The 20,404-nt window shown below is 46.4% G+C and overlaps 2 protein-coding genes and 1 long non-coding RNA gene across 3 annotated transcripts; 1 reads left to right on the plus strand and 2 right to left on the minus strand.

Annotated features, from left to right (window-relative positions):
• Window positions 1–3,477: 3,477 nt before the first annotated feature.
• On the minus strand, window positions 3,478–11,499 carry OGFOD1 (2-oxoglutarate and iron dependent oxygenase domain containing 1). Its single transcript, XM_074550991.1, has 13 exons — window positions 11,345–11,499; window positions 11,102–11,247; window positions 10,959–11,005; window positions 10,406–10,506; window positions 9,897–10,013; window positions 9,013–9,104; window positions 7,717–7,842; window positions 7,257–7,370; window positions 6,849–6,928; window positions 6,412–6,707; window positions 5,397–5,519; window positions 4,538–4,596; window positions 3,478–3,998 (listed from the first exon to the last, which is right to left on the minus strand). The coding sequence occupies exons 1-13, from the start codon at window positions 11,493–11,495 to the stop codon at window positions 3,837–3,839; spliced, it is 1,614 nt and encodes a 537-aa protein (XP_074407092.1). The 5' UTR covers window positions 11,496–11,499; the 3' UTR covers window positions 3,478–3,836.
• Window positions 11,500–11,614: 115 nt separating this feature from the next.
• NUDT21 (nudix hydrolase 21) lies at window positions 11,615–18,912 on the plus strand. The gene is made up of 7 exons (XM_074550995.1): window positions 11,615–11,857; window positions 13,981–14,181; window positions 15,357–15,420; window positions 16,081–16,170; window positions 16,818–16,893; window positions 17,271–17,385; window positions 18,624–18,912. The coding sequence occupies exons 1-7, from the start codon at window positions 11,742–11,744 to the stop codon at window positions 18,643–18,645; spliced, it is 684 nt and encodes a 227-aa protein (XP_074407096.1). The 5' UTR covers window positions 11,615–11,741; the 3' UTR covers window positions 18,646–18,912.
• Window positions 18,913–19,257: 345 nt separating this feature from the next.
• Window positions 19,258–20,345, minus strand: LOC141730777 (uncharacterized). The gene is made up of 2 exons (XR_012582431.1): window positions 20,187–20,345; window positions 19,258–19,975 (listed from the first exon to the last, which is right to left on the minus strand). It is a non-coding gene; the product is annotated as an uncharacterized LOC141730777 (long non-coding RNA).
• Window positions 20,346–20,404: the final 59 nt, after the last annotated feature.

Here is a 20,404-nt window from a genome sequence, read left to right on the forward strand (position 1 = left end):
CCAGAAGATCTTTGACAGATATCCAGTTCCATGATCTGTGCAGGTAGGAAGTGGTTCTGTTTCATATCCAGCACTCTCCCCACACCTGGATTGCAGGTTTTGCTTCTAGCTACTGGTCCTGTGCTACTGCTGGAAAAACTGCAGATACTGAGGTGGGCAAGGATGCATTTCAGGAACAACAAAAACAAACTACACACCCAAGCTTGGTGCATAATCATGAAGAGCTGGTGGTACTTAATGGGATCAAAGGAAGGTATTGGAAAATGACTTGGCTCCTGGCTGAAACCTGTTTAGTTGTGTGATCTCTTAGAATTGCATTAAAATATTACAGTAAGGCTCTATCTCAGATCTAAAGGTATTTTAGAACCTTTGCCAAAGCAAATTTCTTTTGGAAGCTAAAAATAACTTTTAGAGGATGGAGGTTGGGCCCCAGTGCTCCTGCATCAGCGTCACCCTTGCCACCATACAATGGGCAGGGAGGAGTTGGTTCATCTCAAAGTTCTTGGGTGGCTTCTTGGGGCTGTCAGAAGGAGTCATGGCCTCTAACTGGTCTCTTAATGAGCCACTACTGAATTAAAACCAGCAACACCCTTTGTTACAGAGCCACTGGTGAGCATGGTGTGGCCAGTCTGAATGGGGAATGTAATTCTCACAATGTTTTATTCCCAAAACTGCCCCTCGCCACTGCCTTGGCCCCTTCCATATGGAGAACTCTGCTGCTGAAAGCACAGACCTGTGTCAGTCAGAATCTGCAGCCTGAGCTCATTTCAATCCTTCCAAGAAACTGGTTGTTAGTCAAATCCAGCTGCTTGGTAGAAGGGTGGGGAGCCACCCATGCTGTTCTAAGCAAGTGAGCTCAGAGACTTGATTATGGAACAGTCTCCTGGCATGAGTGCTGGGCTTTCTGCCACTTGCTGTACCTGTTCCCACTGTTTCAAGCTCTTGTTTTTTATGTTCAAAATCCTAATGCTTGCTTGCTTACCTTTATGTACTCAATTTAATGATAAGAGAGCGGCTCTGATCAGAAAGCAGCTTTCCCATCAGTCTGATTTTCAGGACTACACCCCCAGCTCTGGTCTGCTCCTGGCAGTGAGGTCAGTACTTCACTTGCTGTCCAGACCTTTGGTAAGGCTGATTTCTCCTATCTAAGTTTCTGATAATAAATTTGTAATTTATTTTTCTGTAAAACCAACTTTTACCTTTGCCAAATGAAAAATGTGTGTACTTTGCAAGCAGCTGCACCTAATTGTAAATACAGATTGGTATCCAGCAAGAGCATCTATAGAGAAATCTCCCATTACTGGCACTGTATAAATGAAGGCCCCTCTTCCTCCAGTAGCTCCTGTCATTTGAAATTTTAGTGAGTGAAGTCTTTCCTGTGTACCTGCAGCACCAGTCATGCCTGGGGCTGCCTGTGGCTTTAGGACCTAACAAGAAGGGTGGGAGAGCAGAGACATGTTCATTTTTAAACCTTTGAAAGCTAACTGCAAATTTGGCTTCTTAAATGACTTCATCTGAGTCACCAGAGGAAGAAGGGTGGTTCCTTGTGTGATCAGGTAGATAGGGGCTTGCTCAAGCAGAGGCTGGTGTGCCCTCTAGTGTACTATTATTACACTTATTATTAAAAAGCAGCAAGCTCTAAAGAGCCTGACTTCTTTCCAATCTCCTGGAAGGATGTTCCAAGATCTACCAAGCACATTGTTAGGCTCACAATGCAGTCAAAGAAGGAACTTTGTTTTGTTAATTAATTTACTCCCAACTTTGCCTAGCAGACTAAGCTGTGAATAGCTGTGGTGTCTGTCACTTTTGTTCCAAACTACCCAAATAATTTTTTTTTTCTTTGAAACCTCCATTACTTGTCTTGTTCTAGGGGAGAGCTCAGAAAAAGAACTTGTTTCTATAAGAACTGCTTTCTTCCCAGGTAGAGCTGCTGTCCCAATGGGCAGAAAAAGTGCCTCAGAAATCATGATGCAAAAGGTTCTGTCCTCACTTCAGGATTTGTTCCTAGCTTCATCCCCGTGTCTTTATAAGTGGCAAAGGAAGATTAAAACCAAGTAAGAGAGTTTTGGCAGCACACAGAGATGCTGGCTTTGGGAAATGAGTCAGAGTATGAACAAGATCTTGCAACAGCACCTTGGGGCAACCACCTCCCAGCCGTCCTTCCTGGCCAACAGAGCATGAGGGAGTAGCTAGAACTGAGCAGCTGCTCATCATCTGGGATGGAACTGACACTGGAACTGGAGAGTCCTGCACAGCACACTCTAACAGCAGTGTTGGCCCCTTGCTCTGGCTCCTATGGGGGCTGAGCTACCTTTCCCTTTGGAAGCAATGGCAGCAGTTCCTTTACTGAACTTTGTGTATTGGGATCGAAGCTGAAGGTTGTTGCTCCTGTATCTTCATGCAGACATGGCCACAGGACATCCCACCTGCTCAGGAAAGGTGCAGAGCACTCATGCCTTGCTTTGAGTTTACTGCTCCTGTACTGCCAGCTGTGGCTTTACACAACTGTGGTGGCCTCCAACAACAGGCCCAGAATGGGAGAAGGAGCAGAACTTTAGAGAACTTTAACTCAAAGCTGCCCTCTCCCACCCAGAAGAGACAGGAGCAATAAACATGCACTGCAAGCCCATGGCCTGCACTCTGGCTTGCCTGAGCTGCAGGAACACTTGCCTCTGGGTGACAGAACAAAGTTCCAGGCAAGCAGGTGCAGACCAGGGCCGAGTCTCCAGCAGTGTTCTGCACTCTGGCTGTCTCCTGAAGCATTGCTACAGCTCTGCTGCACCCCTTGCTGGGCTGGACACCTCAGAGGTGAGTCTGGCACAGTCCTGCTTGCAGTGAACGTGGGGCAGGTGCACAGTGTTGAAAATGTGCAGGGAGGTGTTGCACCAGGGCCACACTCACTGCCTTTCTTGCAGTGTTTGCCACAGGACTTGGCTGGCTGCTGCCTTGAACATCTGAGCTGATCTCCAGTGACAGAAGCCATGTTAAAACTCAGGCGATCCCAGGACATAACACAAAGGACACAAGGCCATGCTGTTTGGTGACCTCCCTACTAGCTCTGGACACCAAGCCAGTAAAAGATAAGATGCCTCATTCCTGCTCCCAGTCCCTGGCCCCTGTTCTGAGGCTGGAGCTCAGAGCTGTGTGCACACCCACCCAAGGAGACTGTGCAGGAGCAGGTTTCTTCTTGGCTGTTTAGCTGTAAATTCTTTGGAAAAAGGGCTGCATCTAGGTCTGTCTATACAGCATTTAGCATAACGAAGTCCTGCTTGTTATGGTGCCAAGTCCTTCCCAATGCCTTTATAGCCTCACTGTCTTCCTTCCCAACTCCACAGAGTTGTGCAGCTGGAAAAACCTCATATTTCCCATGGCGGCTCCTTTATTTTTGTCTCAGGAACACAGTTAAGCACCAGAAAATGTCTTGGGCATTTTCTAACAAAACTTGCTTGACCAGGTATGAAACATTTAACTGACCCATTTCCTTTTTTTTTTTTTAATAAAATCAGTCAGCAGCCTGTGGCAATGGACAGTTGTAATTCTCACCCTGATGGGTCAGAGATGCCACTGTGCTGCTCCCACGAGAGAACGGCTGAAAGGTGACAGCTGTGTGACAACCTCACCCACAGAGCATTAAAAGCAGTTGAGAGTGTGTTACAATGGACTCAGAAGAAGACTGAATTCCCCTTTTTGCAGTTAAAAAAACCACCTGCCCCCACATTATGCAGTGTGATGGAGTTGCATGAGCAAAGTTTGTGCTTAGGTCAGAGCTGAATGTCTGTGTGGGAACCTGCCCAGCACCCACCACTGTTCTCTGTGACAGTGGTCACACCACACCATCATTCATAATAGACAAAGGAAAAGTCCCAAAATCCTGTTTTGTTTGGATGCTTGTTCAAGCGTGCCAAGCTTCGATGGTTGATGTATTTCACAAACTTCATCGTTTCTTTGTCTCTATAAACTAAGGCCAAGCAGTTGTCCTCTGGATTCACTGTCAACAGCTAGAGGACACAAAGATAAGGAAAGAAAACAGTTTCACAAAAATAACTTTGATAAAATTCTTAAGGAAAAACAAAACAGTTTCAAAAGTTAGTTAGAACAAAGGACTGGCATTAGAAAATAATCTGTGACACTATTTTCATTTTTTAATACCTTTTACCTGAAGCAGTTATACATTAAGGGCTTCTGGACTTTGACTGCTCAGCACTGTCCTAGTACTGATGCTGAATGGGACTCCAGTGAACAGCACTTCCCTGGACAAGTGTTATCCCTGCTACAGCCTTGTGTCCCTTCAAGGCAGGCTTCCCAAAGAGCCCTGGCTGCAGGTGCTGTGAGGCACTCTCAGGGCCCAGGTCTCATGCTTTAGGTAAACAGCAGCCTCTTGAAGCTGAGGCCAGAGCTTTGCCCACGAGCAGTGACTGGGGCAAGGAGGCTCCAGTGCACTAGTGAGCACTCTCAGCATTATGTTGGCATTATGACTAAGTGTAATTATGTCTCTCCACCCTAAACAGCTTTATTTGATTTTATCTGAGGTCCTTACCTCTTCATCTTCACCTTTAGCAATGTAGGAAGTAAAGCCACCGTATTCAGGATCCCAGTCTTAAAATAGAAAAGAAAGATTCTTAGAAATCTCAGTGCTGTCCAGGCTCCATGCAGCCTTCCAGGAGATGCCATTTTTTCACCCCACTCCCCAGAGTTACTGGATACAGGGTAAGTATTTACCTCCTGCCAGTCTATTTTTTTTTCTTCTGTTCAGAAACAACTTGAAGCAAATGTACTGGATTTCCCTTTTATGGTAGATGGGCTATTTAAAGTTGTTTGGTGCACTGCTCCTCATCTGTAGAACAATTCTGCCCTAGCAGATATGCCAAAGGATTTCCATCAGCTGTACATTCTGGACTCATCTGGTCTAAAATGCTTGTGTTTAGATTTTTTACCACTATCTAACTAGCAATCAACCCAAAATGCCTAGGTATGCCTAAAGTAACTTTTGAAAACGCTGGGCTTTGTGCATTGGAGGTGTAGTGATAATTCTGATGTGCAGAGGGGTGGGACGCTCCTGGGTGTTGTGGCCGCCTGTCCCTCCAGCGTGCCCAGAGCCGTTGCTGAGCAGCGAAAGGCCTGGGAGGCTCGGCCTTTCCCTCTGCCCAAGCGCCACCTCCTGGCGCAAGCGGGAACGGCCAGAGATGATTCCAAGGCCACAGTCCCAACCTTTGCATGAGGACTACTGAAAGAGGGTTTATGCCCAAGTGAGGACGAGGACAAAGTCTACAGACACCTTCTATGTAAGAAAAAGCAGGGAAAGTTTGGCTGTTTTAGCAGTGCTGAGAACTCAGAAATCATTCCTTTATGCAAACCTTGTAAAAGGAGAGTCTGACATCTCTCTCTCAACCACTTACCTTCACAGCCACAGAAGAAGAGCAGGTCAAGAGCAAATTCTGTGGCTTGAGAGTCATGGACCAGAGTGTAGTGCCCGTGGGTCCAGCGCCGCAGCTCCCCCGCACACACAGGGGTGCCCGAGCCTAGGAGAGGGCACAAACACCAGGGAGAGCCATGAAACCACAGCAGCTGAGCTCAAAGCGTGTCAGGAGCTCAGTGATCCCACACCACTGTGAAATTGTCTGCTGGCCCCAGTGAAAAAGGGTAAAACCCCATATCACATGTCAGTATCTTTCCTAGAGGAGACTCTAGGTTAGGTACTTTGAACAATGTGTAGGAGTGGGACCAAGATTTGCTCCATACATCCTCTGCTCCTGGTAACTATTCTGGTGGGATTTTTTCAGTAAGACTTGGGTTTTTTATTACCTTTTATTCCAGTGTCCAGTAACTTGTCTGACTTAGTGCAGGATGAGCACTTTCAAAAATTCTACCTTTAAACTTCAGAGCCACTGGTTTTAAATAAACATCACCAATCAAAATCCAAAATTAATCTAATCTTTCATAGTGTCACTGCTGACAACTAAATTCAGCTAATGTATTTTAGGCTGACAGTGTTTTCTGAAAACTTGAATGCTAGTTTTAGGTATCAATTTTCTAATTCTAAAATTGTTTTATTTCTGACCTGCTCACATTTCTCTTTTGGATTTATTATCTCATACAAGAATATGCTTTATATGAAGCAGGGGTATGTGGATGTAGAAACCACATAACTATTGATAAAAGATTAACAGTCCCCCCAAAAGTCCCACCCTTAGGATTTAGATCTGTTCAAAATGGTATCTTCAAATTAGTAATTGATTTACTCCAAATTCTTTTGCAATGGTCACTGATTTCAAATAATCAGTCTAAAATGCTTCAAGTCCCATATTTGTGCTGGTGCCTTGTGCTGGTTGCAGTACAAGGTGAAACCCTAGTTCCATGAAAATCACTGGGAATTAAGTTTGGAACCTTTCACACTGCTGCTGCTCTACTCACTGCTCTGCCTCTCGCTGTCCTGTGCTTCAGGGCTGCTCTCAGGCTGGTGTGGCTGATGGGAATTGCCATTAGCTGGTTGTTCAGCCTCTTCCTGCTCAGGTTTGGGGCTGCTGTGCCCACTGGTGTCTGCTGCTTGTCCCTCCCCAGCATCTTCATCCTCATCAGAGGGAGCCAGGAAGTGCAGTTTTAGGCCAGTGAAGTTGGAAAGCAGCAAAAATAAGGCCTCAGAGCGCAGCAGCTGCAGGAATTCCTTCAGGGTGTCCGGGAGGCTGTCTTCCTCTGCTGCCTCATAGAGTCTGAAAGGAAAGACAGCAGATGTATCTCCTTGTGGGAGAGCCTACAAGGACCACATCTAGATGGATAGCACTGACCAGTGCAGCCTCATGGCAGCTCCTGCTCACCCTGATCACCAGGTGCAGTGTGCTGTCATTCCCCACCTTTTATTGGCTGGCCCCCGACTACTCCACTGGATCTCTTTGTTCTCCAGGGCTTCACATAGTAGTTGGTATTTCTCTTTCTAGGAGAAAGAGATGCAGAAATGTTAACATTTAGCTCCCAAGAAAACAAAGTTGAAGACAAGTGTTTTATTTCTGCTGAGTCCTGATGCAGCAGTGCACAGGCAGTCAAAGGGGATCACTCCACAGAATCAGAGTGGTTCAGGTTGGAAAGGGCCTCTGGAGGTCACCTGGTCCATTCTCCTTTAGGTGTGAAACTTAGAAGGTGTTTTGTTTTAATGGATGTGCCAGCAAGCCTTTTCCCAGCCTTCATGTCATGTGGTAGGTAGGGTCTGGCCAGCCCTCTGACCAGCTCTGGCAGATCACATCAAACTGAACCACTGGCCTCACCTTAAGAAAGTCTTTCAGGAGAATTTCTGATCGCTCCTCAAATTCCTCCTGGATTTGAGCTTGGGAGTCCAGGTCCAAATAAACTTGATTGATCCACTCATACAATATTTCATGCTGGAAGGGAAATGGATTAGAACACTGAATTTTGAGAAGTGAAGAAGATTCCCCAATTCCCCCTACTGAGCTGGCAACAGAGCTGGATTCCTACACACAAACACACTCCACTGCCGTATTTCACTGCACCACAGGTATTCATCACATTCTCTGAACTACTGTAGGTATGTAAAACATACAAAGATACATAAGAAAGAAACTGGATACAAATTTATTAACAGGAAATGAAAAGAGAATGGGATAAAGATTAAAGCATCCCCAGTGCACTGATGCATTCCCTAACAGGTATGACAAGAACAGGACAGAGACAGAAATGCAGATATGCAGAAGTAGGCTTGTTACTCACATCATAGGGGATGTGTGGGCTCCTGGCCAAGGGGGCTTCAATGTGCCGTGCAGGCCTGGCCACGGAGGGGCCGTGGAACCAACCGCTCACAGACAGGCGGCACTTCTGTGACAGAACCTCTGACACCTGCAATGACAGGGACAGCCCTCACTGTCACACAGGGACAGCAGTACTGTCACACAGGGACAGCTGGAGCAGGCACTCACTGTCACACAGGGACAGCACTACTGTCACACAGGGACAGCTGGAACGGGCACTCACTGTCACACAGGGACAGCTGGAACAGGCACCGTGCAAACCCCTGACAGGAAATGGACTCGGGTCCAGAGAGCCCACTGCATACACATGAATGTCAGACAGGCCTACACCAGGACAGATTATCAGAGGGAGGCCTATTGTCCTGAAGTCCATTGCAGGGTTCCAGAATTCCAGTCTAACCTTTTACTCCGAGCTCACAGAGAATCCATTCTCTCTCTTCTTCTGAGAGCTTTGAGTAATGGATTTTAAAGACAAAATTAAATCACTATCTGAAAACAATCAGGGCAGTGACCAAGTAGATGCTGCTCTTAATTAACATTTCTAAGAGATAAGTGACACAGAAATAACCCCCTAAGTGGCCTAGGTCAGGACATGCCCAACCTATATCACTGATCATCTTCCTTTCCAGCCTTCTGCTCTCTGGCCCTGTTTGATACAGTCCCTGGTAATCTCAGGTACACAGGAGTGTCAGATTTCAGTCAGGGGTTTGTGCCATGCAGATCCCCAAATTATTCATTCTGTTCCCAGGTCTTTTTCTGACAAGTGTCACAGAGTACTCCTTAACTGTATCAGCATTTCAGCTGCAGGGCACTGCACCGTGTCTGTGTCACTGAGGGGTACAGCCAGATCTGCCCAGTGCCCTCGCACTGTTGGCAAGGTGATGGATGCCCTGAGGAGCTCTTCTGGAGCAAAGTCATGACCACCATATCAAGAATGTCAGCTAGTTTAAAACAAGCTAACAAACAGAAACAAGCGAGAGCTAAATTCACAGCAGTGGCTTGCCAGGATAGTAACACAAAATAGAAATGGAAATTTTTCTTTCTCAGGATGATGCTGCTAGACTGATGGTTTAAATTTGGCTTTGTTGGTTCTTGTCCTCCTTCAAGTCCTTGAAGGCCTCTCTCTAGCACACAGCACTTAGCACAAGTATCCACTCTACCCACGGTTCTTCTCCCTCCCCATCAGGACTGTAACAACACACAGAACGAATAACCACAACAATGAGGATTAAAAAATTAACAAGAGACAGCTCCTTGCCTGGTGGAAAGAGACTGGAGACACTTCAAAGAAAACCAGGGTGTTCCATGAAGGCACTAATGACTTGGTGATCTGCTGTGGCTGAAAGTGTTCTGGGGAAGAAAACATATTCTGGTTAAGATATGAACTGGGACTTCTCTCTGACAACATGATTCTGTGACTGGTGGGACACCTGGGCATAAGGCATGGAGCTCAGAGCAAGGGCTTGCTGAGGAATCAGTGCACCTCTGTATGGACACAGGGAGTTGGGGCTGTTCAGCTTAGAGAAGGGAAGGTTCTGGGGCAACCTAAATCCTCTTCCAGGGCCACAAGGAGCTACCAAGAGTGCTGCAGAAGGACTTGGGACAGACAAGGGCATGGAATAACAGAACAAGGGGGAATGGCTTCAAACAAAGGGTGTGTTTAGATTAGCTATTAGAAAGGAATTCTTTACTATGAGCAGTGATGCACTGGCACAGGTTGCCCCATCCTAGAAATGCTCAATGGGGTTTGCAGCATCCTGGTCTAGTAGCCCATGTCCCTGCCTACAGCAGGCAGGCTGGAACAAGAGGAGCTTTAAGATCCCTTCCAACCCAAACCATTCAGTGGTTCTGCTGCTGGAAAGGGAAGTTATTGTCATCAGTCTGGAGTCCTAAGCACTGGCATTGCTTCCATCTTGCCTCTACTCTTAACCCTTCCAAACATTTGTCTGCTGTTGCCTGTTAGCACTGTCTGCAAAGTCTGCTACAGCCCATCCCTAAGGGGCACACTTTACTCATACATCAGCTTCTCTGAACAAAGGAGAAACTTTTTATCTCCTTTCTACTGTCTGAGGTGAGAAATGCTGCAAGGGGCACATGAGCTTCATTTTTTCATCCCCCCGAGGCTGAGCTTGGAGCTTTTACCATCTGTGCTGTACAGATCCAACGTTCCCCCATCACTTTTCTCCCAGGGTGGGACGAGGTACAGGATGAAGGCAATTCTCCGACCTTCCAGCTCATCATCGTGGCACAGCAACACATCTGCAATCACACACGTTTTGCTGCTGTAGCATCTTTCAGGACATGCATGATTCATTCCAACAACTGCTTCCCAGTTTTGTCCCCACAAGGATGTAACAAGAAAAAACATGTTCTTTACAAGAACTGCATTTTCACTCATCAGCATCACCAGCCTGAGATCTACAAGATTCACTTCTGTGGGACTACAATTGACAGATCAGGCCATTCTGAAGGTACAGGCAGTATACACCAGCAACACTTTTATCGTCATTTGTAGTTCATTTTCAGACACTGTTTTGCTGCTGACAGCCTCTGGGACCCTCTGGAACTAGAATAAAATTAGTTGTTCTATAGACATTTTTTTCCCTACACATACATAGAAACTTTAGGGAAAGAATCACTTATAGACTGACCAGTATATTCATATTTAGCAGAGGATATGTCAATAGTTGGCTCCAGCTCTATCTGGGTCACAGCAGAAAGCCACACTTGGAATTCTTCACAAAGAGCATGCCTGGGAAGATAAGCACACAAGTAAGTGTCCTCCTGTGTTATAAAACGTATCATCATAAACTAAACTATTTTATTGCTTCCCTGCCAATTGTTTAAACAGTTACAGGTGCTGTTGCTGTGAGTGACAGGGTGTTTCTGTAGAACCACACAGGTGCTGGCCAGGAAAGCAGCCCAGTGCTCACAGCACTGCTGGCAACAACCAGCAGCAAGCATGCAACCAGTCGGAACGGGCACCGGGAAGCGTTTCAGCAGTGACAGATGCAGGAGAGCAGACTATGGATGAAAGCTGAACAGACTTCAGTGCCCATGGCAAGCACAGAGCAGAGTCAGCGCTCCAGGGCCGGTTTTTGGCCCGAGTACGGGGCAGAAGGCGACCACGCCGCGGGCCCACCCCGCAATCCCCTTCCCCGTGGAGCCACCACAGAGCGGGACAAAGCCCCGAGCCTGCTTTACCTCAGGGCAGCGACGTGGGGCTCCGGGCTTGCCCCCAGCTCCTCGGACTGCGGCGGCCCATGGAAGAGAAGAAGGGACGGGGTTAGGGTGGCTCGGCCGGGAGCAGCTCGGCCCGGCCCGGCTCACCTCGGCCCCGGGCCCACCTGCCGCAGCGAGAGGAGGTCGTTGCGCCGCCCGCGGAAATCGAGACCCAGCAGTTCATCCCGCAGCGCTTCCGCGAAAGCCGAGCCCGCCAGAAAACCGGGAATGACACCGTGTCGGAACGGGGCCGGCTCCAGCACCACCGCATCTGCGAGGGAAAGGCCGTCGGTGAGGGGCGGGGAGCTGAGCCATGCCGTACAGTGCCGGTGCCGGAGCCGCTCCCCGCGGGCCCGGCCGGGCCGTACCGTGCCGGAGCCGCTCCCCGCGGGCCCAGGCCGCCCCTGCGCGCTCCCGCAGCGCCGCGTCCCCGAGGGCCGCGCAGAGCTCCGCGCGCGCCTCGCGCCTCCCGCGCTTCGCCGCCGCCGGCGCTGCTGCTCCACGACGCTTGGTGGCCATGGTACCGTCCGGCCGGACTACAACTCCCTGCGGCCCCCGCGCTTCTCCCGCGGTGGCCAATCGGATCGCGCAGGGGCGGGACTGGAAGCCGTTGGCCAATGAGCGAGGAGAGGCGGGGCGGAGCGCGGCGGGTCCCAGCAGGCGGCGCGCGGCGCTGAGGGCTGGGCGGGTGTTAATGGCGGACGCCGCTCCCGCCGCCCAGCAGTGACTGACCGCTCCCGCCGCTTGTTCCCGCCGCCTCTCGCCATGTCCGTGGTGCCGCCCAACCGCTCGCAGACCGGCTGGCCCCGCGGGGTGAACCAGTTCGGGAACAAGTACATCCAGCAGACGAAGCCGCTCACGCTGGAAAGGACCATCAACCTGTGAGCGCCGCCTCGGGCCTGCCCGGCTCTGCCCCCTCCCGTCCCGCCCCGCTGCCGAGCTCGGCCCCGCTCCCTCAGCGGCTCCGCGGGGTTTTCCCTCAGTGCCCGCCCTGCGAGGTCCCGGCCCTTTGGAGCGCTGGGGCACAGCGGCGGCAGAGCCCGAGTGCCGATGGGGGCCCGCCCCCCTCACAGGGGCTGAGCCGCGCTGAGGGTGCCGGGGGTACGGAGGGTGCCGAGGGCTTGCCGGCCTTGTGGGAGTGTGGAGTATTCGGTGTAAAGGTTTTAGTGCTTAGAAACAGCGTCTGGCTCGGGAGGTGTGAACCCCCGGTAATACTGGGAAGGTTTAGGTGTGGTGAGCATCACAGACATTTTCGTGCTCTCATAGGCATCCAGAAAGGCGGCAGAGAGACAGGGATTTTTCTCGGCCTCGCTGGGATTTGGGCTGACCGTGGGCAGTCAGTAGGATGTGGCTGGATGTGCCTGGTGTTTGTGAACTCTCTGGTACAGGTGTTTGAGTTAAAATTCAGAGTGTTTCCTGCCACAGCTAATTGTCATAGATACAAACTACTTACTAATAAGTATTCATATATTTTTTATGAGAAGTCATACATTTTTGCTTCTTCTCGTAAATCTGGTAGATTTCAGATGCATTCTTTACTAAGTGCATCTGTCAATTTGCAAAAACCAGTAAATGTTAGCTGCAATAGTCAATATTCAATTTTAGCTATTAATCACTGACACTTTTGTGTTCTTTTGGTGTAACTGAGTTTATTCAGAGTCATATGAAAGTTCAAATATGAACTTTAGAAATTGGAATATTTCTATTGAGTTTCAGAAGCAAAGACTCATCATGAAGCTGTGTTACCAGCAGCATTTTTTTAAAGTCAGGGCTGAGGGTTTTGATGTACAGACTAATGCACCCACATTAGTATAATATTGATTAGCATAATAGGTTATTATTAAAGCCATTTGTGTATCTAAAAATGGAAATGAAGGGAAAAAAAATGTAGATGGTTTTAATCTATAAGTGAAAGTAGGAGAGCTTGTTAGTAAATGAACCTGTGGTTTGGAAGCTGGTTGTTTTGGCTCACTTGTCTACATGAGAAAAGGCTCTGACAATGGTAACTGGCTTGTTATTTTAACAGCTGTAAAACATGAGGTGAATTGGAGGAGGAGGAGGGCTGGAATTTGAGGGGAGAAGAGTGTATGCTACTAAAGTTTGACATGTTTGGGGAAAGAATCCATACCAAGAAGCATTTCCAGGAAAACATCAGTTATTCATTCAGTTAACTCAGTTGCCACAAGTCAGTAAAACCATGGTGATAACTCATCACTGCTCTGCCCAGAACCATTTTCTTTTCCCTTTTGACTTAGCTGGGTGATTCTGTCTTTCCTCCGGGTCTCCTGCCATCAGACCTCTCTGCTACATGGATTTAATTGTACAATAACACTCCCCTGTTGCCCTCTGTGCTGTCTTGGACTGACCCATTTCTTGCCTAACCTTTCCTTTCTCTCTGTTTTCAGTCCCTCTTACCTGGAGAAATCACTGAGTTTCTGCTGCGCTGTCACAGGAGTGCAGGGCCCTGCACCAGCCCAACAGAGGGATCTGCTCACACTCCTGATCCTACCCCAGGCTCCCAACCCTGCACTCAGAAACTCAGCATTTCTCCTCTTCTGTGACCCACATGGCTGATTTCCCACTTCTGACAGTTTAGTTCTCAGGCTTTCATGACATCTGCAGAAGAAAACCTGCAGTCCTGTGCAGTTTTCCTTCCCAGCAGAACTTTTTCTGCAGCCTCTTTTCCAGCTCCTTTCACAGCATTTCCCTGCAGTGTTGAGATCAAAGAGGGTGGCTGTCGAATGACAGTTGGTTCTGTGCTTCTTTTCCTTCTTTTGAGCCTGCACCAGGCTAGAGTGCAGCTCAACAGGACTTTCTGTGCTTGTGTGTTCCATAGTGCAGCTCTCCCTGGGACAGGGGCCTCATAAACCACAAAAAAGATTTTAGCCCTGCACTATGACTTACCCATCAGGCAATGAAGGGTCTGCCTCAGACTAGATGCTGTGTATGGGGATTTAAAGTTAAATTCCTTGCTGTGCAGTAACATTTTTTCTCCTCCTCACAGGTATCCTCTGACAAATTACACCTTTGGCACCAAGGAGCCCCTCTATGAGAAGGACAGTTCTGTGGCAGCTCGGTTCCAGCGCATGAGGGAGGAGTTTGACAAGATTGGCATGAGGCGGACGGTGGAAGGAGTTCTGATTGTGCATGAGCATAGGCTGCCCCACGTGCTCTTACTGCAGCTGGGTACAACTTTTTTCAAGCTGTAAGTGTCTGTTTCCTAAGTGTAACTTCAGTTTATTGTCACACACCACTAAACATGTGGACTGGAGGTTAAACTGTGGCCACCCCCTCAATGGGATTAATTGCTTGCAAAGACTTAGTCTGGAAAGTATATTTTGAATGGTGGTGTTTTAATCTAAAGTGTGTTTGACTCTGCCTGTGAGGGGGATGATTTAGTTTGGAACTGACTGGGAATCTTAGTTACAGTGCATCACTATAGTAAAATCTTGTTTAAAATTCATTATCAGCAGTTGGTGTGTTGTACTTGCATTGTGGAAGCTGTTATGCTTCAGTAGCTTATGCTATGCCCATAAAAATGGGCAGGTGGAGGCCAAGGACTAAGACCCTGTAAATGCAGAATGATACCTGTTTACAAACTAATGGCTGAGCTGGGATAGCAAGAAGGGTAGGCATCTAAATTTGAGAAAATTGCTTCAGTTCATCTCATAGTTATCACAGCCAGGGTGAAGTTTTTGTTTTGAATACGGTTGTAGTGATGGTGGTGATTTTCTTTTTTAAACTAGATGGCCTTGACTTGTCTCATGTTACATGCTTGTGTTCTTGTTCTGTTTTAACATTTTATATTGTTCTCAATTTTGTGTGTGTTAAATCTAATTTTACATCTAGATTTGTTTTTGACATCTTGATTTGAAGGGCTGTTGCAGACAAACTAGGCAAGACTGTAAATGATTTGCAAAATACTGTAATGACTATAATGATGAAAATGAATAATCCTGCATCATTTTCCCACATGAGTTTTATTTTCTGCTTTCTGTATGTTTCAGTGAGTGCTGGTTTTGTGATAAGAACAAACACAGGCAGTATTTGCAGCCCTTCAGCTTCTGAAGGGCTGCAAAAAAATTTTACCCTATTAGGGTCTGAGTTATTATCATGTGTATTGTTACAGTCTGTCCTGCTGAACTGAAAGTATTTTATGCAGTGGTTATTTTTAAGGGACATAAATAGCCATTTTAGTTTCAGTTTTGGTGAAAGCTATGCTGCTGTCTTCAAATTCAGCAAAGCTAGTTCTGTAACTTCTGACTTAAGGGCCCTAAGTGAATTTGTAACTCCCTGCCTGGAAGCACACTGGAACTTGCCTGTGAAGATTGGTAAATGCAATAAAATAACTTTGGCTTTCATTACTGATTATTTTAACAGACCTGGTGGTGAACTCAATCCAGGAGAAGATGAGGTAGAAGGGCTCAAACGCTTAATGACAGAGGTCTGTTTGCTTTCATTATGTTGCTGTAGCAGAATGTTGCATTTTTTTAGAATTACCAGAATAAGCTAAAGCATTAGAGTAGTTTTCTTACCACTGTTGTTATTTTGTTGCTTTTGTGATGTTCTCAGGTAGTTAACAAATAAAGCAGTCAAGGTTTCATTTATCTGCATCATGAGTGTGGCTGACTCCTACCTGCTGCTCAAGTCCTGTGTTCATTTGCAGCTTTGCTTTCTGACTGGCTTCAGGCAAGTGAGTGTAGAGATGAGCAATAAGATATGTTGTGGAGGACAACTGATGGGGACTTGCCTTTGAGATAGTCCTCCCAATGCACCATTTTCTCCAAGTAGCTAAATTAATTCTGCTAGGTAATGTAAAAATGCATTTCATTCTTCCCATTGGTCTGATAGAACTCAGTCCAGCTGAGTACAGCATAGATTTTGAAAAGCTTTCTAGAGTGCCCTTGTCCTACCAGGTGAGGCTTTTACTAAGAAATCTCACTTTATACAAAAATAATTTACAATCCTATTGAAAGCTGTCTCAGAGCAGTTATGAACTACATCAGACACATATTACAGCAAGTCTTTGTGCTTCCAGTATGTGTTTGCTAAAACAATTTCCTTGAGGTAATTTGAGGTCTGATTAGTACTGGATGTTTGATAGATACTGGGTCGTCAGGATGGTGTTCAGCAAGACTGGGTGATTGATGACTGCATTGGCAACTGGTGGAGACCAAACTTTGAACCTCCCCAGGTGAGTACTCCTGTGGGCTTCCATCTCCTTTGCTGGAGTTCTGTCTGTACTTCTAAAACCCTTCAACCTTTCACCTGGGCTTCTTGAGTATCTGCTGCATGAGCAGGTAGGTTTTCTGGGTTATGTCTGTTTCATCTCCTTTCTGTCACTGAAAAGAAACTACTGACTTTTTTAAACTGGAAACTCCTGTCTCCCTTCTCACACCTGTCCTGATGGATGAGAAACCACTGGATGTAGTAACTTCCAGTTCTATGCTGAGACACATGCACCATTTAAATTCCTTTTGTAGCCACAATGGAGACTCTGGCACTGCTGCTTATGGAACAGCGGCCCTAGTCTCATTCCCCTGTTCCTAAGGGCTTTAATACTGAAGATGCTTGCTTAGTTTGTTTTTATGCATTTGTTTTATTGAGCTGTTTTAACTGCTGGTGATATTGGTGCCACTTAAGAGCCTGTCAATAGTTGTGACAGCAACAGCATTTCTTTCTTAAATACTTTCTTAGGAAAATGGTTTTCTTTATTTGATGCCTTGAAAGAACAATATATGACACACTGAAAGCTTGTACAGGGCTTGATAATTTATTTACTGAAGATTACACAATATTTTCAAAGCTCTGTACAACTGATTTTTACCATTTTTCTTCTAGTACCCATATATCCCAGCTCATATTACAAAGCCAAAAGAACACAAAAAGCTTTTTTTGGTCCAGCTTCAAGAAAAGGGTAAGTGTGTGTATTTGTGACAATGTTTAAATGCTTGAGTTTCACTCAAGGAAAACAAAGTTGTGGTTGTGTTTGTTATGGTATTTTACACCAAGATGTGTATGCTTGCAGTTGCTTGTGGTTGGTCACTAACAAAGTTAGATGCTGATATGTTTTGAAGGTAGATGATCCTTTAAACATGAGTTCCTAGTAAATTTTCATTCCTGCTCCTGCATCAGTCTGTGAACAGGATGTGAATCCCACATTTACCTAGAAAAGCAATAAACCTGCTTGAGTGCTCCATGTAGTGAACTTGTTTTGAGGTCTGTGGGGGATGATGTTACCTTGGCTGAATGTGTGCTTGTTTTTCTGATTAATCAACTTGTATTTGTTTGTAGCTTTGTTTGCAGTCCCCAAAAATTACAAGCTGGTTGCTGCACCATTGTTTGAGCTCTATGACAATGCACCAGGATATGGCCCTATTATTTCCAGCCTTCCTCAGCTTTTGAGCAGGTATGTTGTATTTGTGTAGTGGTTCTTGGGAACACGTTTGCTGTGGGACACCAGAGCAAGGCAAGGTGCTACAGAAACCAACTTGAAAAGGTGACATCTGTCCCAAAGATTCTGCTTCAGATGAGCTGGATGGACACTTTGGAGGCACTGATCACAACTGGCTAGCACCAAAGTCCTGACTAGCAGTTGTAGCTAAGGAAGATGTGGAAGACAGTGAGGATGAGCTTGTGCACAGACTGAGGAACAGCTTCTTGGAGCTGTTGGGACAGCTGGAGAGTTAAAGCCAGGATGTGAGTTTGAAGCACTGAGTTAGGTATGCATGTTATCACAGCTTTGTGCTGGTTAAATGTGATGGGTTTTTTACACTCTCTAGTGGAGTTAATGAAGTGCAGCATCTTTCTGACACAAATACCTGTAGGGACAGCTGTATTTTTTCCTTTATGTTGCAATGTATACATGCCTTGACTTTCTCACCTGGAAATGACTTGTGGCTCGTCTATCCAGAGCTCACTATTCCCACTGGTCTCTTACTTGAGAGAATGTTCAGCCATGCCAGGAGTTCCACAGCCTGCCAGCTCTTCCTCAGGGAAGTAGTTCTGTCACCTACTACTATGATGAGACATGTTAGCACTGGTGTTGCCCATAATATTCTTGTTTCCTGCTCAGTATTTTTCTCTCTAGCCCAAATTTTGGCTTCCCCTCCTCTAAAGACAGCAGGTACTTTCTTCTTGAGTACCAGCAAAACACTGTCTGCTCTGCAGGTTGGGTAGTGGTGCAACAGACACATCCAAAGGGGCATCTCCAAGCTGAGATGGATGCTTGCCTCCACACTTATGAAACTTAGCTGGGAAAAATTCTCTCTTCACTATGTCTGTATGCTCCCCTTGGAACATGTAAGGTTGGCCTAGCAGCAGAAATCCTGCAAAAGAGTTGCTGATGGAGGAATGTAGCTCTCACTGTGATTTATGTATCTATGAACCTGTTTTAGGAGATCAAATGTTAATAATTAGTTCTTCTGCAACCATAAGAGACAGTTGTGCAATGCTAGAGTAGGATTGGCTGTTAAAAATTATGTATGTACTGCTATACTGTAAAGCTGTCTTATTAAAAAATGTACTTTTGTCCTGTCAGGTGGAGGCTTATCCAGAGCAGAAACAAAACATTTGCTTATTCATTCAAAAATGTCCTTAAAAAAAAGAATGAACACTCCTCACTTGGTATAATCCTTTTAATTTTAGGTTCAACTTTATTTACAACTGAATTCCCATGTACCTGAAGACTCCAGTAGAAGAAGCCGTCTCTGTGAGCACAGCTTTGAACTGTAGAGACATGAATATGTGTGACACAAGGATTTTTTTAAGTCATTCTGTTCCTGAAGGCCACTAAACATTCTGTGGTATGAACAGAGAAGTGAATCTCAACTGTTTAGCTAGAGAGATGGCAATGGGCTACCAGTGTTATAATCCCTTTTCATTGTAATACTCACCAATTTTTTGTTTTGTACAACATTAAACAATATGGTTGAGATTCTGTTTGTCTTGGGTTTGGTTTGGTTTTTGTTGTTTTGTTTTGTTGTGGTTTTTCTAGGTTTTTTAAGTTCTTTTTTTCTCTTCTGTTTATTAGTTGTTTTATTTTTCCTTTTTGTCTCTTACTTTTAGATGCATATTTTAAACTTTATTACTTTTCTTCAGGAATACAGATGATCTTGGAATGAGGAGCTAAGCCATTCAGGGCCCATTCAGATGCTGTGGTCTTTATCCCTGAGCAGTGAATATCCCTAGGATCAGGGAGAAAGGAAATAGCTTAAGTGGGTTCAATATTGTTTTGAGTCTTAATTAACTTGGAGGCCAGGACTGCTTTTTTGAGGGAGAATGAGTACTTAAAGGCAAATGTAGCCTTTACCCTTTTTACCAGAACTGATCTGTTTGTGCAGGGCTTGGAGGAGATGCAGCATGCATCTGTTCCTTCAGTGCCCCCTTAAGACAGTAACAACCCCAAAAATTCTGTTGGACTGGTCTGAGATACAGTTAAAATAGGGAAAGTGAAGTTAATTTTGTATATTTTCCCTTAGCTATGGGACAGAATTAGGGTCATGCTGAAATAGCCAATGCCACATGCAAGTAGCTCCATGTTACACTGTCCTGTGCTGTCTCGTCCTGCAAGGGATACCCACACTTTTGCTTTTTCCCAACATTTCAGTTTCTTGTAGGCAGTAAACATCAATCTTTCTAATTCTGGGGTTTTTACATGCTTGGCTAAACATAAAGTGTACTTGGATGTGACACTTCCCAATGCTTTAGTCTTGATTTTGCTTAATGAGTCTTCAAAAGCTTTGTTTCAAAGTTCTGCCTCTGATCAGAAGATGCAATGTTGCTTGTGCACTGTCCTTTTATGAAGGCAGGGTTGGAGAGTGCCAGCTGCAAGAGAACTGAATCTTGCCAAAGTGCTTTGCTTGCTGCCATCTGCACTGGGAAGCAATGTACAGAACAATCTTGACAGCTTGGTGCTCTGGTCAAATTGAAGCTGTGCAGTATGGCAAATGTACTGCAAAATGCTGGGAAAGGTAGTGCAAGGGCTGTTCACTTTGGTCCTGTGGATGGAAGGCCCAGACAGATGGTGAGTAGAATGTATGGTTTCTTAGCTGCCAGCAAGGGGAAATGAAGCTAGCAGGGCAGTGGAAAACAGAACCCTTTTTGCCCGTGGAAGTAAGGAAGGGCAGATGGAAGACTGGAAGTCAAGTGCTGCAAGAACAAGGAGCAGAGTGCAGCTTTTGAGCCCTGGCACTTCAGAGCACCTCTCACCTAACTCCACGGTAGTTTGAGACTAATTCTTGTTCCAGGCTGCCTGTGGAAGGGCGCTGCTCCTGCAGTCTCTGGGCGCTCTCCTCCGCCTCCCTGCCTGTGGCTCTGGGGGCTCCCGGAGGCCCCTCCAGTTCCCCCCGCCGGCTCCGGCGGTGCGGCCGCTGTCCCGGGCGGGGGGGGTGCGGGGCAGGGCCGGGCCGGTGGAAGCGCCGCCCCGG

This window comes from Zonotrichia albicollis, chromosome 13, assembly GCF_047830755.1.
Source record: "Zonotrichia albicollis isolate bZonAlb1 chromosome 13, bZonAlb1.hap1, whole genome shotgun sequence".
Classification (NCBI taxonomy): domain Eukaryota; kingdom Metazoa; phylum Chordata; class Aves; order Passeriformes; family Passerellidae; genus Zonotrichia; species Zonotrichia albicollis.

Bases quoted from the DNA above. Each gene is read 5' to 3' on its own strand.
- OGFOD1 (XM_074550991.1), bottom strand. From the start codon at position 11,495: ATGGCCACCAAGCGTCGTGGAGCAGCAGCGCCGGCGGCGGCGAAGCGC. The intron at 10,014-10,405 runs GTCAGTCTATAA...GTGTGATTGCAG, and splicing joins TGCTAAATATGAATATACTG to ATGTGTTGCTGTGCCACGAT. The intron at 5,520-6,411 runs GTGAGTAGAGCA...GCCCTCTCCTAG, and splicing joins GGACAGCGAGAGGCAGAGCA to GCTCGGGCACCCCTGTGTGT.
- NUDT21 (XM_074550995.1), top strand. From the start codon at position 11,742: ATGTCCGTGGTGCCGCCCAACCGCTCGCAGACCGGCTGGCCCCGCGGG. The intron at 16,171-16,817 runs GTGAGTACTCCT...TTTTTCTTCTAG, and splicing joins CAAACTTTGAACCTCCCCAG to TACCCATATATCCCAGCTCA. The intron at 17,386-18,623 runs GTATGTTGTATT...TTTTAATTTTAG, and splicing joins CTTCCTCAGCTTTTGAGCAG to GTTCAACTTTATTTACAACT.